General features: G+C 42.3%; 2 protein-coding genes across 2 annotated transcripts in view; one reads left to right on the top strand and one right to left on the bottom strand.

Moving 5' to 3' along the window:
* Positions 1 to 2,118: 2,118 nt before the first annotated feature.
* Positions 2,119 to 4,056, bottom strand: cUnh19orf67 (chromosome Un C19orf67 homolog; the record flags this gene model as incomplete). The annotated part of the gene is made up of 7 exons (XM_083983166.1): positions 2,119 to 2,245; positions 2,394 to 2,546; positions 2,746 to 2,898; positions 3,059 to 3,159; positions 3,357 to 3,501; positions 3,585 to 3,747; positions 3,936 to 4,056. 7 exons carry the CDS (start codon positions 4,054 to 4,056, stop codon positions 2,119 to 2,121), a joined length of 963 nt encoding a protein of 320 aa, XP_083839292.1.
* Positions 4,057 to 6,147: 2,091 nt separating this feature from the next.
* Positions 6,148 to 19,574, top strand: part of pkn1a (protein kinase N1a) — a 49,519-nt gene continuing 36,092 nt past the window's right edge. The window contains exon 1 of the mRNA XM_083979918.1: positions 6,148 to 7,083. Coding sequence (XP_083836044.1) covers positions 7,063 to 7,083 — 21 coding nt within the window. The 5' untranslated portion in view covers positions 6,148 to 7,062. The remainder of the gene's footprint in view (positions 7,084 to 19,574) is intronic.

Here is a 19,574-nt window from a genome sequence, read left to right as displayed (position 1 = left end):
AAATAATACTAGAAAACAGGACCACAAACAGGAAGTGGTTTCAGGTGGTGAACTGACTTGATCTGTTTGCTGCACCTACAGTATGAAGTTTCAAAGATTCTCTGTTTGCGGTTCAACTACACGGGCATCACATTGCCTTCAAATGTGGATCTCCGTTTTGTTTTTTGTTGCTGCTTTGATTGCTGTAGATTATGTTGCATTTATCTGAGTAAAGATCAATACGACGAGATGCACTCACTCAGTAATGAAGCACTCAGTGTGGTCAGCTACACGGAGGAAAGCTGCTCTCCAGAGCCATATGCATGTTTCTGTAATGATGCCAAAGTTCAGAAGGTAGAAAAATGGCCTCCTTTCTCCATCTCTTCACAACACAGATGGACGTCATCTGGCTTGTTTCGACTTTAGAGAAAAAACTTGACTTGCCTTATAAAACTGAGCAGGTTTGGAGATAACGAGGAGATATAATGAGTCAGAAACATATTTGTAGAGCTGAAATAATGTCTTCATTATTCTGTCTTGTCTTAAACTGTCCTCCAGTGACCGGATCTTTAGTCAATGCTTGAATAACTTTATTTCTCTGTGTCTATGTACATCATAAAACGCACAATACAGTAGTACAGGAGTGTGATTGGACATGTAAGTGAATTATTCTTAGGGACTAGTGTAACCAAGGCCTTAACTTTAAATGGTACTTCACGCCTGTAGATATTATCAAGTACCTCTCCTACAGTTTGAAGGTGCCATGTTTTTTTGTTTTTGTTTGTTTTTTACAGATAATATGCACTTGTACTTGTTAAATGCAAACATGAAGTCATTTACTTTGTGTCATATATGTTACCCATCAACTTATTAAACCCTCCCAGCGGGTCATCTTTGATATTAAAAGTGAGGAAGACTGTAATGTATGTTAGTCTCATGCAAGTAGCTAATGTGTCGACACTGATTCATGAAACACAGCACCAAAGGACTTTACTTTACACTGATGAGGCACCTTAAGTGTAATGAATTATGATTATTGGCTTTTTAAGATTATTTAGTGAAAATCAAGAGCTGCTTGTAATAGATCAATTTACAAATTTTAGCCTTTTCTGACAATTGTGAAAGGGTGATGCCAGATAAAGGCTATTTTTTAATTGAAGCTGGAGCTTTAACCATATCCCTAAGGTCTTGTAACGTATATCAAGAAAAGCCTAGAAGCTACTGTATGAACGGTTGTTTGCAAGTCTCTGTTGTTGTCCTCTGTCTCAGCCTTCTTAAGTAACATTTATTCACAAACTGACATCAAAGACACCATCATTCTTACCAAAGGACAGTGTTTGTGACATGCAGACGTTTCCCTTTTGAAACACTGGAGTCGGGCTCTAATGAGGTTTTAGTGATACGAGTATGATTGTGTTGATAGATGAGGTTTGATTGTGCGTCACTGTTATGTAGCTGCACATGAACTTTTTTTTATAGGTCTAGGCTTCCTCTCCACTGTCACACACCAACTACCATTACACTCTGTTTTGTCCAGTCTCTCATCAAAGCTGTGTCGTGGATGTGAAGCTGCATGCTGCATCTCCAGGTGGGACACTTACACCATTATTGTCTTTTTACTTTCTAAAAAAAAAACAGAAACGTGATTGTGTGTAATTATTTCAACATATTGTTTAATTTTTTTTAACAATACTTGAGAACTTCTATACAACACAACAAACGGTTTTAAAAATGTTAAAAACTCTTAAAACTTAAAATACTTATAAAATCCTTTTAAAGTTTACAACACTGACACACTCAGAGAATAAAGTTAGTACCAAACCTGACTCCTGAACACTTATGACGGTACACAGTTAAATAAAGGTTAAATAAAAAAATAAAAAAACAGTATAAAACTATGGTACAAGTGATGTCACTGCAGGTGTTTCTATGGCAACACCCAGACAACGAAAACAGAACATTAGAATCTCACACCAACTTCACACACGGTGCACAGAGCTGGTCCATCTTCATTTGGTGGGAGTTCAACTGGTCCCTTCTCTCTCCACAGGCCGTATGTCCAGTTTTATCTTCGAGGTAGACGTCATGTGTGCACTAACACACACACACTCGCACACTCCTCCTCCTGCAGACCCACCATCACTCTGTTGTCTGCTGCGGCAACAGCAGCTGCTGCAGGTAGTCTGTAGCACTGCAGCTGGACGGCTCGTCGCTGCCCAGGAACAACAACCTGTGATATTCGCCGTGAGGAACCTCACATGTGACCCTGAAACATGAGTTCACAGTGAGTGAATGGAGTCAGACAACATACGGAGAGAGGCCGTGTTAGACAAACTAATGAGGATCCTGGGTGCAGCTGGAATATGAGTAAAAGCAGCTACAGAGAAATGAATGAAGGATGTAAATAAGTGTACCAGTCGTAGATATCCTCTGTGACAGGGTCTGGAGTCACCTGCATCCACCGACCGATAGACCACATCCTCACCATGTCACCATGAGAGACGGCCTGGCTGTCAGCATCAGCCTTTGCATACACGTTAGGAATATCCTCATAGCACAGGAAGTAACTTAAAGGGACACAAAACAGAGCAGTGAGGTCGAGACGATATCTGAGGGTTAAAGATCAGTGAATGTGATGGGAAGGGGGTTATTAACACATCAGGGGTAACAGACTGTATTGTCCTGACTCACTACTCTGTGTCTCCAACTGTCTCCTCCTCCCTCTCCTCGCTCGCTCCACCCAGCAGCTCCTCTTCTGCCTGTTGCTGCTGCTCGTCCCAGAGCTTCTCCACGTTCCATCGCATTCGTTTGTACAGGCCAGTGTCGGCCCTGGCCAAGTACGGTGTCGGTTTACAGTAGCGAAACGCAGTCAGCCTCAGTCGGCCGAGCTGAATCTGACCGATGCAGAATGGAGACACACTGGGAGACAAAAGAGGGACAAGAGTTAGACAGTTACATTGACCGATTCATGAGGGGAATCTAGACAGTACAACGAGCAAAAGTCCCAGAAAATACCAACACCGCTGGGTGAATGGATGACTGAATGAGTGTATGTGTTTGTGTGTGTGTGTGTGTGTACCTGTTAGGCTCGGTTTCATCCAAACAGAGGAGATTGTGGCCGGCGTACGTTAACACCAGCTGCTCCAACCTGTCACACAGCTGCTGAGAGAAATCTAACAGCTGAACACACACACAGTGGGGGTTTTGAGGCTTAGTCAGGTTGTAGCAGTTAAACCATGACAGTTTCATACAGTGAACACAAATCGTGTCATTCAGCAACAGATATTTCCTGTTTTATTCCAATAAATAAATAGGGAACAGATCTCCTCATGGCTACATTGTCTTGATGAAAAGATCTGTCTATATAAAACATTTACCCTTGTGCAGGAGTCATAAGACAGGCGGCTGTGCTGGGACTCAGTGCTGCGAGCCGTGGACTCCAGGTGGTTAAAGTACGGCCGGCAGGTGTAGAGGAAACTCAGTACTGCAGCAGCAGAAGCATCTGTGTCTAACTGATCCTGCCTGCCAGAACACACAGGAAAACTTCCTAAAATGCCAGAAACAGCCAGATGAAACCAGTGCATTGTGGGTACTGGAGACCCTACCCATTCACAAGGCAGCTGTGTAAGTCATCTGCTTTGCTCATGAGGAACTGGAGCTGCAGCTGCATGGACTGGAGGCTCTCACAGTCACAGCTGCAAGCTGCAGGTTCACCACTGGGCGGCGCCAGAGCAACACTGGCCAACAAAGACAGCGGCTCATCGAGCTCTGCAAAAACAAATTGTAAACATCACTTGCAGTTTTATCTGCTTGTTTACAGATTTTTAAGTCCTTTCCCACTGCATTGATACCAAGAAAAGATGAATTCTTAACATTAGTAGCCATTAAGTTAATTAACCACCACAGGTACACACAGAGGTCACAGGACACATGTTGGGCCGTGTTGTGGTGTTTACCCTCCGGGCAGTCTGCCTGCCTCTCCCCGCTCATGTCCTCCTCAAACCGGCTCCCAAACGGTGGTTGTCCGCTCGGTGAGTTTTGCAGCTGGAGCTCAGCTTCAGCCTCGACATCAGCCATCATGCTCTCTGCTGGAGACCTGTCTGGATCTATCATGAAACCTGTTCACGATAAAACCCTTCATTCAGTCATTACTTTGAAGCTGGACGGTGCAACGTCTTAGCTGGCCGTTAGCTATTTGACGGTAACGGTAATGCTAGTGATGCTAGTAATACACCCAAGTTCAGACAAACCTCACTTAATAAGTGTAATTAGTGATCAGGCTAGGTCGATTTGTTGAATTAGAAAATAATTAGTCGACGCGATAGCTAAATATCTGACCAAGCTGAAGACTGTTGTTGTAATGTTTAAATAAAAGGCGAGGAGGCTTTACCTACAAGTAGCCTCTGAGCTGGCGGTAAAGTTAGCTTTACCTTTCTGAATGGCGGCCTGGGGTGAAAGGACAAAGGTCAATGCATCTCCTCAAGAAAAAAAAAACGATTCAAAGTTTTATTTTTATCGTTGGCGTCGACCAAAAAATCACCAAAGCTTATGTTTGTAGAAAAATAAAATCAGAAAAGGGGGGAGGGGGAGGGTTCTCAAATGTAAATGAATGTCAGATTAATTACGGAAAGCATCAGTGCTTAACCAATAACCTAATGACTGCAAATGATCTGGTTTGGTCAAAGCTCTCATTATCCTCATTGTTTATCTAATACTGTTTCATGATTATGTTAGGTCAAATAAGTAACTAACAATCACAATGGCCATCATGATATGATAATTTTGCATAATTATGCAGTTCCCTAAACTTGAAAAAAAAAGGAAGAAGATTTGTTGTTTTATATTATTGATATGTGCCGGATAGTGTATTTTACTTACTTTCAACAAATTGAATCATAAATTATTTCCTTATAGTTATGAGTGTACAGATCTTTTTCACAATGTGTATATATGTAGGACATGAAGCATATGTCTCATTGAGTGCTGGGGCTAATTGGTTCCTGCTTCCTTCTTATCTTTTTGCTGGAAAATTTCTTTTGCAAATAAGTTATGCAAATGTGCTCCATTTCAGTTTCACTATCAAATCTACTAAAGGCACTCACTTGCATCACCATGATGGTAGTGAAAAATGGAAAAGGAGTGGTTAATACATTTACTTAAGTAGACGACTTAAATACAATTTTAATCAGCTTGAACTTAAGCTTGAGTATTCTATGGACCTTTTTATAGTTGTAAAACCAATATATTTAGCCATGCTAACTGAATCAGTGTCATTGTAAAGCCCAGACTGAAAGGTCTCAACAATTAATGGACATTCACAGTGCCCGGAGAATAGCGTTGACTTTTACATTTTAATTTAAACTGTTAAATTTCTAAATATCTATCAAGTGAATTGGCAGCAAATTTTCTACAGACATAACGGGTCAGAGAGGATGAATTCTTATGACTTTAGTGATCCACCTTGGTGACCTCATCAAACCGTCTATCCACTGGCTATATTGCTTATCTGTGTAGGGTTGTGGGCTGGCTGGAGCCGATCCCACCTGGCATAAGGCAAGGGAGAGGTACATCTGGACAACTTGCCAGGGCCGACATATAGAGACAAACAAACATTCACATTTACACTGTGACTGTGCTAACCACTGAACCACTGTGCTGCTGCCCCTCCAGTGACATCATTGGGTCCAAAATTAAATCAATAGGGCTGATGCAAAGAAAGAAAAAAAAGAAATCCAACACATTATTAGATCATGATCATGTCTTGGGCAAATGCTCCTCCACTACTTTGCTGTTCACAAATTTAGTGATCACTCTTTGTTGTTTTATTATTTAACTGTAAAAAGAAAAAAAAAACACAACAAAGATGTCACTCATGTTTGGACAAATTATGTGGTGGTAGTATATTCTGATGTAGCCTGTTAGCAATACACTCATCATGTCCAAATATCTAGTGTGTACTCTTTCCACCATGTGTGTTGTCCTCATTAACTTGACATATTCAACAGTTGGTCCATTGGAAGTTCCAGTTAACAGCAACAGCTCGTGCAGCAGGTCACATGACACATCCGGGCGCGCCCCCGCCGCCCGGCCACGGACCAATGAACGGCCGGGCGTCGGGGGCGCGCAGCTGGGTCTGGTTTACAAGTGGTGTGTAGTGTGTGTGAGAGAGAGTGAGTGTGTATGCGTGTGTGTACGTGCTGTTGCCCGCTTGTAGAGATGCTGTCTGGTCCCACAACGGAGACACAGTCACACACTGCTTTTTATTTTATTTTATTTTTAGTTGAGTGAGAGCTGTCGGTTGCGGCTGCAGCTGGCGGGATGTTTAACGGACATGTTGGCTCTCCATTGTCCCCGGTTGTGACTGTGTGAGCGGTCGGTGGAGGACTGACAGCCAGGCGGCTTTTTGTGTGTGTGGCATGTGATAGAGAGAGAGACCAGAGGCTGAGGCGTGTTCATGTTTCACGGATGTTACCGGGAGGAGAAGCAGCAGCAGAGAGGGAAGAAGAAGGGTCTTTCTTTCTTTCATTTGGTGCTGCTGTCGGTGTGAGCAGGACGTGACGGAGGAGGAGCGGCGGCGGCGGCGGCTGCTGCTGGGTTTCACAGGGGCTCCTGCTAGCTGTTGAATGGCAAGCACCCGCAGAGGAAGATGGACAATGAGTCTGCAGCCAGCCAGTTTTGTTTGGAGGCTCTTACGCCAATGACTCTTGAAGAAACGGTACAAAACAGTGGACTCGTTTTTTTTTTTTTCTGAGAGTGAAGTGTGAAGTGAGGGGCTAACGCTGGTCAAACACATTGAAAAGCGCTGGGAGGATCAATTCAGGCGCGGCCAGGCGAGCCAACAATGCGGATTACCTCTTGACTGTTTGCCTTTGTGTCAATACAGACTCTTTGTATAAAAGTTGAGACAACACTCACTGGACGGACAGTCAGGTTTTCTCCAAATATCATATCATTTTTTTTTTTAAATTGTGTGTCGGAAAGGAGGAAGAAGACAGCGCGTTGACCCGAGGGACAAACACCCACATGTGCACAGGTTGTCTGTGAACCAGCCTGAACACACACAGAGAGGCAGAGGAGACGGCGATGGCGAACGACTCTATACAAGTAAGTTGATGAAGTTGCAAAGCTGCATTCATGACCTAATTTGTCTGCCATGTCTATTGGTCTGCACACTTTTCTCTCCGACAGTATCTCCTCAGATTGATCTTTCAACAAGTTGTTACCGTCACGTATCCCTGGACTAAATAACTTAGATCAGTGGCTGACAATTGTTTTTTTTGTTTGTTTTGGCTTTAAGTAAAGCAATATCTGCTTGTGACTTTCCATCACAAGACTTGAGCTGTGCAGTAATTAAGTCCAAGAATGATTTTTCCTCCTTAGATTTGAAAAAATATTTTTTAAATATTATTTTTAGATGATTTAGGCTACATGCAAAAAAAGAAAACTGACACAAGAGAATCATCAGGGAAAATAAGCACAATTTTACTCATTAGATCACATTTATCTTTAGTTATTTCACTGGAATAGACTGCAAGTTATTAGCAAAATACAAAATGACATTTCTGTACTGTGGTTATAGCGTTGTAAAGGTTGGGGAGACTCCCATGAGGCCTCTTAAAGATGTTTGTGGCCCTGGGATCTCACTGTGAAGAACCACCAAACACTCAGTTGAATTGGAAGCGGATAGTTTGCGTCTTGTTAATAATGTATGATGGGACACCTTCTGGTTTTGGAGAGATGCTCAGAGCTCCAGCTGGGCTCAGTCACCTTGTTGTAGTGAATTAGGCTACATTCGCCATGATGTGGGCCCCTGGACGTACTCTAGCTCTGTGTACTGTAACTTTGTGTGTCTTGCGTGTGGAGTTGCAGAGATAGCTGCAAGACACACTCGTGATCTTTGTTATGAAACCTAGCCTATATGCACTTAATACTCGCATCATTCCCAGCTCCCATTTGGCAATTGACTTTTATATGAAAGCAGGAAGACATCCCAGTTTGCAAACCCATGGTTTCCTGGTGTAGTATTTAGGCAGTAAGTAATTGATTTAGCTTTGCTCTCAAGAGTCACTAAGCACTCACTGACACCATCAAATGAGACATCTACATTATATTTATTTTAAAACACTTCTGACAAGAAGCCAGACAAAGGATGAGCTTAATGAACTCTGTACCTTTTAAACTCATTGAGCCATTGCTCTGTTGGGAGTATGTGACATTTAAGTCTGAGTCAGGTTTGTGTATCAGTTGACATGCAGGTGTGGGTGCTGGTACTGTCATGCAGGTGAAGACACACACCCTGTAAGAGGAACCTGCGGCTCTCTAATTGGGTGTGTGTGTGGAGGAGTCAGTGACGGTATGAAATGCTTGCTAAACACTCACCAGTATTTCTTTGCCCACCATCAACCATATTAGATACAGACTCACACAGGATTTAGAGAAGTTTTAGAAGTTTACCTGTAGTTTACTCTGCTGTCTACTGCGTTAGTGCAGTGTGTGCTCCTTTCTTCATCTTAAGTCGGTCAGGACAAAAAAAATTATACATTACCAATTATGTTGGTGACATTGAGTCGGCGTATATGGATTAAGTATTTGTCCTTAGTTCTGTTGGATGTTCAGTATTTTCAAGGTGAAATAAATAGATAATAAATCAACATCTGTTTTGAAGATGAAATTAAAATGAATTGGTATGTTGATAATGAAATCTTTATTTCTTAGGTCAGACAAAACAAGCGATGTAGTGTCATCATCAGCTTTAGCATTAGAGCTCTCTACCATCAGTGTTTTCTGAAACTGTAGGCCACACTTAATCAAACGATTATCAGATGAGTTGATGTCAAAAATAATTGCTTGTTGCTCTGCAGCATTCTTCTTCGACTCATTCTGCTGACTGCGCCTTTTATCAGATTTTTTTTCCTTCCCCCCTTTAAGTTGTGTCAGGAAGTCGTGAACCTCTGCACGTGTCAGTAATAAAATGAGCTACAGTCTGTGTTTAATTGTGCAGCATGTTATCTGACTGCTTTTAAATGCCCCAAGCTGGATTCATTTTAACCAAGTCTAATTCTAGTCCTGGTGCCTAGATGTCCCCTGGGCAGAAAGTATTACAAAAGTAAAAGTGCCTTTACACTAACTGTGTGCCAGAAACAACAAGGGTTGGAAAATGGATTTATGCTGATCAGATGCAGCTAAATTTGGCCGTGCCTCATTAGTTTGCCTGCTCCGCCAGTTTGGTAGATTTGTCAATGATTGAAAGTTGTATGATTGAACCAACCACCTAGTGAGGCTGGAGTCTGACACTGTACATCATGTACACCAATACACCACGAAGCCAGCGGGTTTAGGGGGGAGAGACCCACCAGCGATGACTTTTTACAAAGATGTTATTTTACAAATGGGGTTCTGTATCTCTAAGATGAGACATGTCAATAAAAGAAAGTGTAAATTAAAGAACCGAGAAGAGATGGAGAACGATGAAGACCTTGTTGATCTTTGTTGTCCCCGTTAGAAATAGAGACGATCCTCTCGGTAGCTGCTGGGTTGAGAACACTTGAAACCATTATACCCCTCCTTGTCCTCAGGACCTTTCGTTTAGTCCATAAACAAGAGTAAGAGATCAGTCATCACACTTCCAGTTTTATCACTGAGTTATTCTGAGTTGGGATGATATTGCCACATACTTAGTTTCAGAACGGGGATGTTTTAAAGTGTCTAGATTTGGCTTGAGACTCAGACTCATCTGGCCGGGACATGTCATGCAAAACAACATAGTCCTGTGTCCTTAACAAACAATTCACACAAATGGATTGTGTAAGATTTATTTCTATATGTTTCCATCAAGTATGTTCTCACTTCCAGACTAACATAAGATTGACTTAACTTCAGCTGACTCTTTATGCAGAAATGAGACTGCTTTTATCCTGTTGATTTTGTGGTTTGTGCATACCAATGAGTTTTCTGAGGTTATCATTACTCTACTGAAAAATTGTTTTTGGCAATGATGGACAGTTTTGGGAAAACCCCTATCTACAGTGTACCCTCCTCTTGCTCAATGTCAGCTGGGATTGGCTCCAGCCCTGCTGTTACCATCATAGGATAAGAGGTGTAGTCTGCGGATGGATGAAAACCTGTAATGCACATCCACAATTCAACTAGACATCTAGCTATCTAGTGTAGCCTATAGATCTCAAGAAGTGCTGAGGAGCAGGCTACGGAGGTGCTGTAAATTGACTTCTTTTCAATTCCACACAACAATTTTTTTTTTTTTTGCACATGTACATACTTGTAGTATTCAGCCTTCAGGCGCCACCCTTGGGAGTCGCTTTTTTCATGTATGTAGTTGCGGTCCCCAAGTAAAACATTTTGGATTTCCCCTTGAAGTTTCCATTATCGTAAAAGCATGGCAGGCGGTGGAACTGTACACCCCTCCCATGGCCTGTCATTTGTTTGTCCCCACAGGAAGACAATATTAAATAGCCCCAATAGAAGTCTGAACCCAACTGCGTCACACTTCCTCATAAAGGTTAGAGGGGAGACAGGACTGGAATGGAGGGGGGGATGTGTCACTTTACTGTACAGTATGTGGAAGAATGTGTGGTGTTTTTTTTGCCTGTGTTGTTTTGCACCGTGTATGTTCAACAGAAATTACCCGGACAACCAGGACACACTCCAGTGGTTTAACAAAATGTAGGAGAGCAAAAATTCATGTTCATGTTCACAAACTCGGATGAAACACACTGACACAAACATCCAGAGTCAGACACTCCAGGGAATGCATAGGAGTACTTCCCATAAGCCTTACCATGACGTAAGGAGACAGCTATGCACACAAGTAGTCTTTTCTCAGCGCTGCCCTGTGGCCATGTAGGCAGACAGAATCCACAATAATGCATCAAGGAACAGCCGAACAACTGGAGACTTAGCTACACTGAGCTAATACCCTCATTCGGTTTTCTGTCAGGCCTCTCAGTTTCATAAAAAACAATGTAGCCTTAAGGAGTCTCCTTGCTCCCAATCATGTGATATAATATCTCACATGAATAACTCTATATTTAGGGTTGGAACACATGATCATAACCTCATATTAGCCCTACTGACTGTACGCTGTTTTTTTGTCTGACCCTCAAGGACGTGGTTACCCAACACTGTGCATGGAGAAAATACGAGTCATTAAAACTGCCCCATTGCTTAACAACAGCAAAGTTAAGATTAGAATAATACATTAGACAGGGGCAGTTTTTGAATTCTCATTTAATCATGACCAATAACTGCTGAGGCTTTACGGTAGGAAAAGTCCATGTTACCTCCAAGTGTTGGACAACATTATGTCAATTCAGGGTTTTCACTTTCCCCTTCGATGCATATATTCATAGTACATATATTAATACCGTGGTTCTCACATTTTCCTCGACATTTCCATTTTCTAAAGAGCGAAATGCAGTTGTGCGGCGCTGTGACTCGGCCATTTGAAAGTGACTTTTGTAGTTGGATCGTGATAGGATCAGCTCAGATGTGGCTAAGGCTTTGCTATAGGGTGGAGGGTAAAGGGTAGAGGGAAGGGGAGGTCTAAAGGGCATTATGCTGATGATGAGGCTACACAGCCGCAACGGTTACAATAGCTTGTATTGTCTGACGCTAGCAGCCCAGATTGCATTCAGTTCACTGTGAGTTCATTTTCCTCATCCTGGCTGGAGTACACTAGTGACCACACCCTCACCAACCAACCAACCCTGCTGCCCACCCACAGGGTGAGTAGTAGAGTCCTGTACGTAGCGGGGTCAGTGGGGTTTGGAAGTAGATGAGTGAGCTTTTAATTTTTATGTATAAACTGGAATCTCGTGTGTATTTAAACCATAGTAGGTCCGAACCCCTGGCAGCTTTATTAGAGGACATTTCTCTCTGTGGATTTTGCTTTTTTTTTCCTTAATCTCATTCACATCTCTCCTTCACTCTGCACAAACATCCCATAATTCTCATGACCTCATAGCAATGTACCCCTGCATTCCAGCTTCAGATGGACCCCTCCCTCTCCCATCACACGCACACACACACACAGGCCAGAAACACTGAGCTCACACACTGCCATGATATCACCTATCACCCAGTGAACCCCACCAGCTTCCTGGGAGAGCTGGAGAAAGAAGATGTACAGGGGCAAGTATGTCAGGGTGGGTCACTCAGCCAAAGCATGAACGTACCAGACCTTTTTACTGCTCGTTCAGCCTGTGAGGCAGAATGGATTACAGATGCTGAAGTGACTGCATCAGCACAAGTTTGGTACCACTCCCTTTTTAGTACAGTGGTTGTTCCTCACTTTTCCTCTTGCACAGACCCGGGGCCAGAACTGCCGCTTGTCAACACCAGCAGTCCTTGCACTCTGACGTACCCTGACCCTTGACCCCCTCTCATTATGGCTGTGCCCACCAGGGCCCCTGGGCCACATACATCGATCCCAGCCCCAGCGTTCAGTGCTGCCATGCTGTTTAAACAGCCGCTCAGTTAGGTTAACTATCTCTGGAACTGCTGTGTGAACTGACAGCTCACAGTGTGTGTTGGAGAAACACAGAAAGGACCAAGTGGAACAAGTATACCCTCAAAAAACGGTGCATGTCAAACCCAACATGCCTTCAGTTTTTGCATCCAAAGGTCAAAGACATCTTAGTAGAACTAGATGAGAAGAGAGAGCATTATGCTGTAATCTCCATGACAGGTTTTCACTTTGGGGAAATGCACTGTCCCTTAATAGGACAAGATATTTGTGGACATAGAAACTGATGCAATGTTAAAGCTGTGGTGGCAAGTTTTGAAACGGCATGTCGTGATAAGGACTCAGTATCTTGTGTATCTATGCTGCATTTCAGCGTAACCGCTTTGATAGCCACTCCCTTTCCACACATTATGGTAATTCAAGCATGGCGATTTCCCCCACACCAGGGGGCCTGCTGGTAAACAGTTCATGGACAAAGCAATATCGGCCAACCTAATGGGATCAACTAGGCATGGTTCCCTAGAGCTCACGGTGCAACCAGAAAACACAAGTGCTGAAATATGTAAGCCTCATTAGGCAGTTAGGGTACTCTCCTCAGATTAAGCTTGCCCCCCATATTTGACATTAGCCTGGTTTATTTGGCATATAGTGTCAAGATATATTACTTAACATTTTATACACCACAATTTCAAGTTCAGTCTGTCAACTGATGATCTTTAGAGTAGTTTTTTATTTTGTGGGGCAAAGCCCTTGATGGGGTGGGTGCATTTTGCATCATTTTTTATGATTTAAACCACCAAAAAAAAGTGTGTGCAAAGATTATAGTGTTGTAATGATGCTCTGTAGCCTTGAGCGACCCTGTATAAAAAGATGACAGAGATGATGAGAGTTTCTTCGTGCCAAATTATGTGCTCTAAAGAATTTTCCGCCAGTTTTAGAAATTCTGTGGCCTATAATGGCTGGGGACAGGATATGGCCTAGACCCTATTTTAAATCAAAATGACAAAAATGACCAAATAATGTAGCCTATGTATTGTAAACAAAATCGCAGAACCAAGTAGCAATAATGTTTGTCAAAATAGAATTTGGATGTGGTGGAGGACGGATGCTGTGTTCATCATTGTGAGAATAGATGAAACTTGCTTATGACCGATAACAAGATGTATATCAGCATATGATGAAGTGAACACATCCAGTAACTAAAGTCATACATACTTCCTAATATCAGCTTTTTTATTATTATTCACAAGTGTTTAATGACTAACCACTAACCACATTACCCATAATTTCATTCCACAGCATTAGTTTTAAAATAAACATTTAATGGGCAGATATTAGGCAAAAATCTAAATACAAACTATTGTGTTAGAAACATCAACATTTTAAATGTTTGTGGGCACATAGAGTTCACATGCACAGACCCCTGTGGGTTGGTGACAACATCTTTTTGTTATACAGAGTCATGCAATCATGTGGATGTCATTATTTTAGCATAAATTATTTTGTGCAAATCCAGTATAGTGTGGAAATGTCTTGGCTTTACTAATTGAACAAAATAGACTGAGTAGGGTTTATTTTTTCCACAGCGTTGCTATTTCCGGCCGAGTAATGCAAATCACCCGGGCAGTGGTGTTGTCGTTGGAACAGAGGAGTGTAAACTGAGGAAGAGGCCGACAGAGGATGTTTCTGACATGAAACATGGCCGCCTGTTGGCAGCCCCGGCAGGGAAGTGGTTACAGTGCTGTCATTGCTGCTACCTGAGACGACTGATTTAAGACTGGCTCAGCGGTGCTCGTACGTGACTGTTGCTGGATGATTGGCAGCTCTATGGCCGACTGAGACCCAGGGATCTCATTGTCATGTGTTGGAGGGAAATTTGCATTCACACATTGACAGACATTGTGGTGCTGCAGCCGCTGGAGCGCCTCAGCTCAGGAGAGTTTCATGAGTCATATTGCAGTGTAGTCGACTCCACTGTAGAGACTCCTACTCCCACTGTTGTGTCAGAGGCCTCTCCAGATTTCTAAGGAAACATTCGCTGGCCTCTGTGGTGTGGCCTGACCAAACTCCCCCTGATGAATGGTTGTGGACCAGACACAGCCAGCAGTGTAACGCGATCCACCATGTTGCCCTTCTATTATCTTGCCACCCCACCCCCCCATTTTACTCTCTCTCTCTCTCTCGATATCTCTCCCTCCCTGCTGTCTAGGCTACGCACCAGCTGCTGTCTTCCTCCTCCCCCTCCTCCTCCTCCTCCACTGTCTCCTCCCGCCTTCTTCACCCCTCCCTCTTGTTTCCCATTTGGGTATGGTCAGACCTCAAGGGCTGTCCTCCACTGGGGATAATTAGAAGGAAAAGACTTTTGCTTTTAAGTGTCGTTAACCAGCCAACAGCCAAACAGACTAAACACTCGCAGGCTAAACATGGTTAACTCGCCAGATAATTTCAAATGGAGTTATTACTGTCGGCCAAGTCTGTGAATTTATATTTCTGACGATTGCTGGGCACATTTCTGCATTCAAACACATTTAATACATGTTTGAGACCATACCATTATAGTATATGGTACCATACTATAATAGGTCACTATGCAAATATTTGCTTGTATAATTTTGATACGGCCTTCTGTGGCAGCAGTGGGTCTTTGTTAAAGTTGGCGGGTGTATGTGTGTGTGTCATACAGAGAGGGCAGGACTTATCAGATATAAATAGGCTATGGGAGTTATTAAAGTCTCCCCACAAACAATCCCTCTCATTAGAAAGCGTTGGAGATCAAGTTACACTGATAACGTTTGGCCTACTGGGAAGTTCACCAGCTCGAGCTGAAAACTCATGATGGGTGGATAAAAAACTGGATGGAGCTGAAGATAACTAAACAGTTTGAATTAAATCAGTTCAAACATATAAAGATACATTTAAGAGCTTTTTGGATGGGAAAAAAAGAGTTTGAAAGGTTTTAACAAAGATAAATAAAGTTTAGGAGTCATGCCACATTAATAACCTGGGGGAGCAGTTTTTCACAAAAAGTTATGGGCATGAATGGCACTGTTTAGTCCTAAAATGATGAATTGATGAATTGACAAGTTTTTGAAAAAGAAACCTTTGTTGATAATTGATCAATGGTTTAAGTAATTTTACTTTTCCACTGCTTTTATCTACTGAATCATTACCTGCTCACCTGAAGCTCACATTTGAAATGTGAAGTTATCCTCCATAACTCGGGTCACTTCAGTTATTGAATAGTTATTTGATATGACATCTGGCTTTCATTCGGCTCATTCAGGTGTCAGGAAGCCTGAACGCAGAGTGAGTGTTGAGCAAACAGATAGCTGAGGGGGTGGGAGGGGACAGGTGTTTCCTGCTGTATTACCTGGAGGCTGAGCCGTCATAGAAACAGGTGGCAACACGATTAGGTCATTCGTTTTCTACATAGTGATTTATACACACATACACGTGCACACACCCGGCTGCTTCCACAAAGATCGTTGTCATATTTATGAAGTCTTGGATCATTAATCTGTATAAGACAGAGATGGAGCGTCCTCCTCCAAACACTACTTACCATCACTTTTCTTTTGGTTTTCTGCAAGTTTCAATGAGAGTGGACTCTTAGAGGACAATAAACTGAGCGTAGGCTGTGAAATAACATTGAGGTATGTGATTAGTGAGTGGATTGAAATGCCTTTTGCCTCCCCACTTGAACTGTTGCTTACATTAAGCTGTGGTTACTCAATCATGCCCAGACCTTTTCATTATCCCCAAATACTTTATATAACCTGACCCATCTCAACATAAACCCAAACCTCTTCTAGCTTCAGTTCATTAGCAGCTTCTCTCTAATTTATCAGGGTTAGGGATCAGATAAGATAAGGCACCTATTTTCCTGAGAATGTATCTATTTGCTATTTCAAGGAATCTGTTGCTGTCATCCACATCTTGTCGTCGTACACTTGGCTCCCAAAAGTGACTTTATCTATAAGCCAAACCTTTAAAAGTTATTGTCTGTAGCTTTGTGTAAGCCTGTGCAAAGCTGAGTGCTTTCAACAATATTAAACATAGGAAATTTGTCAGATTAATCTGCTCTAGAATGATGTAACAGGTTTATCTTAATATGAAACCAGCTGCTTGTTTACCCGAAACTGCTCTTACACAATCTAGACAACAGATGCTGCTTGCTAAGCAGGATGCAAAACATATATGAAGCGTCTTTTGAAACCTTATTATCACGAATGCTCCATTTTTAGCATATTATTTTAAAGATATGAACATCTTCTTGATTTAAAACACACATTTAACCGACCAACACATGATTCAATGAAGGAGTGCTTTGGGCCAAAGACAACTACCTTTATTGCATAAGTCCTGATCTCAAGTGACAAATGTTTCAACGACTGTAACCACATATAGTACTCAAGATTAGTCAGGTGGACTTGTTACTGCAGGTTGTGTGTACACACACATATATACACACACAGCTACAGACCTGCTACACTGGTCTCTGCTGCTGCCACACCTGAGCCCAACTGTCTTAACCATTCATGCTGTGACACACACACACACACAAAGGCAGTGAATCCCCAAGGGTGTCCTTGTAGCACATTAAAATGCACTTCCATGCTCCGTCTTTCTCTGTTATAACCACCATGTACCGCCACGCAGCCTCAGTCTCCCCTGGGTGCTGATGTACTTGTCGCCAGCTCTCTACCCACATACACACATGCTTAGTTATGCTCTTTTGCACACATCGTGGCAAACACACACAATATCTTGCAGGCTTGACTTGCTTGCAGTCAGCTGTTTGTCATGGCTTGGTTGAACCAATGAACATATGTTTAATATACTTAAATACCTAAAAATCCACCTTAATATTTGTAATCTCCTTCTGTGTTGAACAAAATAAAATTTTGGGAATGTCCTGGGTTCAACTCTTCCAAATTATAGCCACAAAATTTGTTTTCGGGTTTAATTTTATGTGTTGAATAATATGAAGTTGGGCTGTGCTAGTTATGCTAATCGCTTGAGTTGCAGATGTTACAGTCTAAGATGACCTCCGTTTTCAATGGATGTGTCCATGTGTAATTTGTTGCATGTTTTCTGTTGATAGAGTCAACAGGACAGACCTGTGAAGGTCGATGGAAGATGATGACCACGTCATTGCAACCTCCTTGGTTCACGTTCATTGGGGCCTTTGTGGCATTTCATGCCACTTTTTTTCTCTTTACCTGTTTTTGTGTTCTCTAAATTACAATGATCTTGACCAGAAATATGTGGAAATGTTGATATTTCTACCTGAACAAATTAAAGTTGATCATCACTTTGTGACATTGACCATTTAAATTGTTGATAGAGGACATGGGAACTTGGCGACGGCACTTCCCTTGACAACCACGCTGTCAACAGGCTGTATTGAACAATCAGCCAATCAGTCCTCTGTGTTGGTCCAGACAATTGATGGGTGGATTAGCGTGACATTTTATTCAGACATTCATGGTTTGTAGGGGATGAACCCTGACGGCTGTTGTTAAACATCAGTAGCTTAACATTAGCTCTGTTTTGCTCACAGAGCTGCGAGTATGAGTATGTGGACTTTAATAAGCAACTTTTGAGACCACTGATTTTGTAAATTTCAACGTCCAATCTGTGGCGTATTGATGAAATGTGCAGACAGATTTCTCGGGCAGCATGTGACACACACATAAGATACTGCAATGAGATACAGATAAAAGGCAAACACACATCCTCTGAAGATGTATATCAGACGATGTGTATCAGGACAGCTTTTCGCACGATCATGCCTCGAGCTAACTCTGTGTTTGTTAGGAAGTGTGTCTGGCCATCAGACAGCTTAGCGCGTTAATCTCCACAGCTAAACCCACTGCTTCACCAGCAGCACTCCAGCTTCTTACACACTCACTCACACTGTGTCCTGTTCTTCTATTCTGCCATTTAAACACATGCGAACCACAGCCGGCGAAATGTAGAGCGATTTAACATGCACACCAGAATTGTATCTGGACATGTGAGTTGCATTTGTTATGTGCATTCATTATTACTTTTAGTCATATACTGTAATCCCTTTTAAAAATTGCACGCCTCTGCTGCTGTACCGTACTCCACTCTGCACAATGTATTTTAAATTAACACTGAAATTTGTGTTTTCAGGTTTTCTGTGAGGGGCTGCAAATCACCAGCTATATTAATATACTATATATACAGTATATTACATTATTATTACATTTACACATTACAGCAATAGTACACATTTTTTCAAAGGGGATTAAACCCATGTTGGATGTGTTTGTTAAAACATTTGCTACCCTTCTACATAACGTCAGTAGTTTAAATCATTATTCAATTACAACTTCAACTTTTGTGAAGACTTGGAGCTCCACCAGACTGATTGGGCGCGTTATTGCCCAGATTCAGTCATATCCACTGGATACCTGACCTATTTTGATAATTGAAGAATTGTCTGGGACATCGCTCAATGGGTTATTTGATGGCTCTGGCTTCTCGGACATGAGGATTTTATACTTTTCTTTGCCTCACAGCAAACTGAATATCTGAGTTTTTAATTGTTGATGTTTTTTTTATTGTTGTTGTTGTTTTTGTTTTTTTCACGTATGTTTTTGGGGCTTTTTATTGCCTTTAATCGATAGCACAGTGGAGAGAGAGAGACAGGAAATGGGGAGGCAGAGAGGGGGAATGACATGCAGGAAAGGGCTGCCCGATGCGGGATTCGAACCGTGAGGACTGTAGCCTCAACATGGGGCGGCAGCTCTACCAAGTGAGCTAAACGCCGCCCCACTTGTTGATGTTTTATTGATAAAATGATAAATGAATGGGGTCCTCAAAAGGCTGGAAATGAAGTTGGTGTCAGTTCAGCGTTGTCTCGGACACATGTTACTGAATAAGTTCACAAGACAAAAGAAACACAGAGGAGGTACAGATTGATCTTTAAGAAAAATAAGTGATCTCACTTTGACGCTAACCACTGACCTCGTTCTTTTCCTCCTCTTTTCTTGTCTCAGGCCTTCATCCCTCCCTCTGCTCTCACTCCCCCCCCCCCCCCCCTGCCCACTGGGCCTATCGCACTAACTTCTGCTTTCCAACA

This window comes from Trachurus trachurus (assembly GCF_905171665.1).
Source record: "Trachurus trachurus genome assembly, chromosome: 1".
Lineage (NCBI taxonomy): Eukaryota > Metazoa > Chordata > Actinopteri > Carangiformes > Carangidae > Trachurus > Trachurus trachurus.
This window is presented reverse-complemented; position numbering and strand designations above follow the sequence as displayed.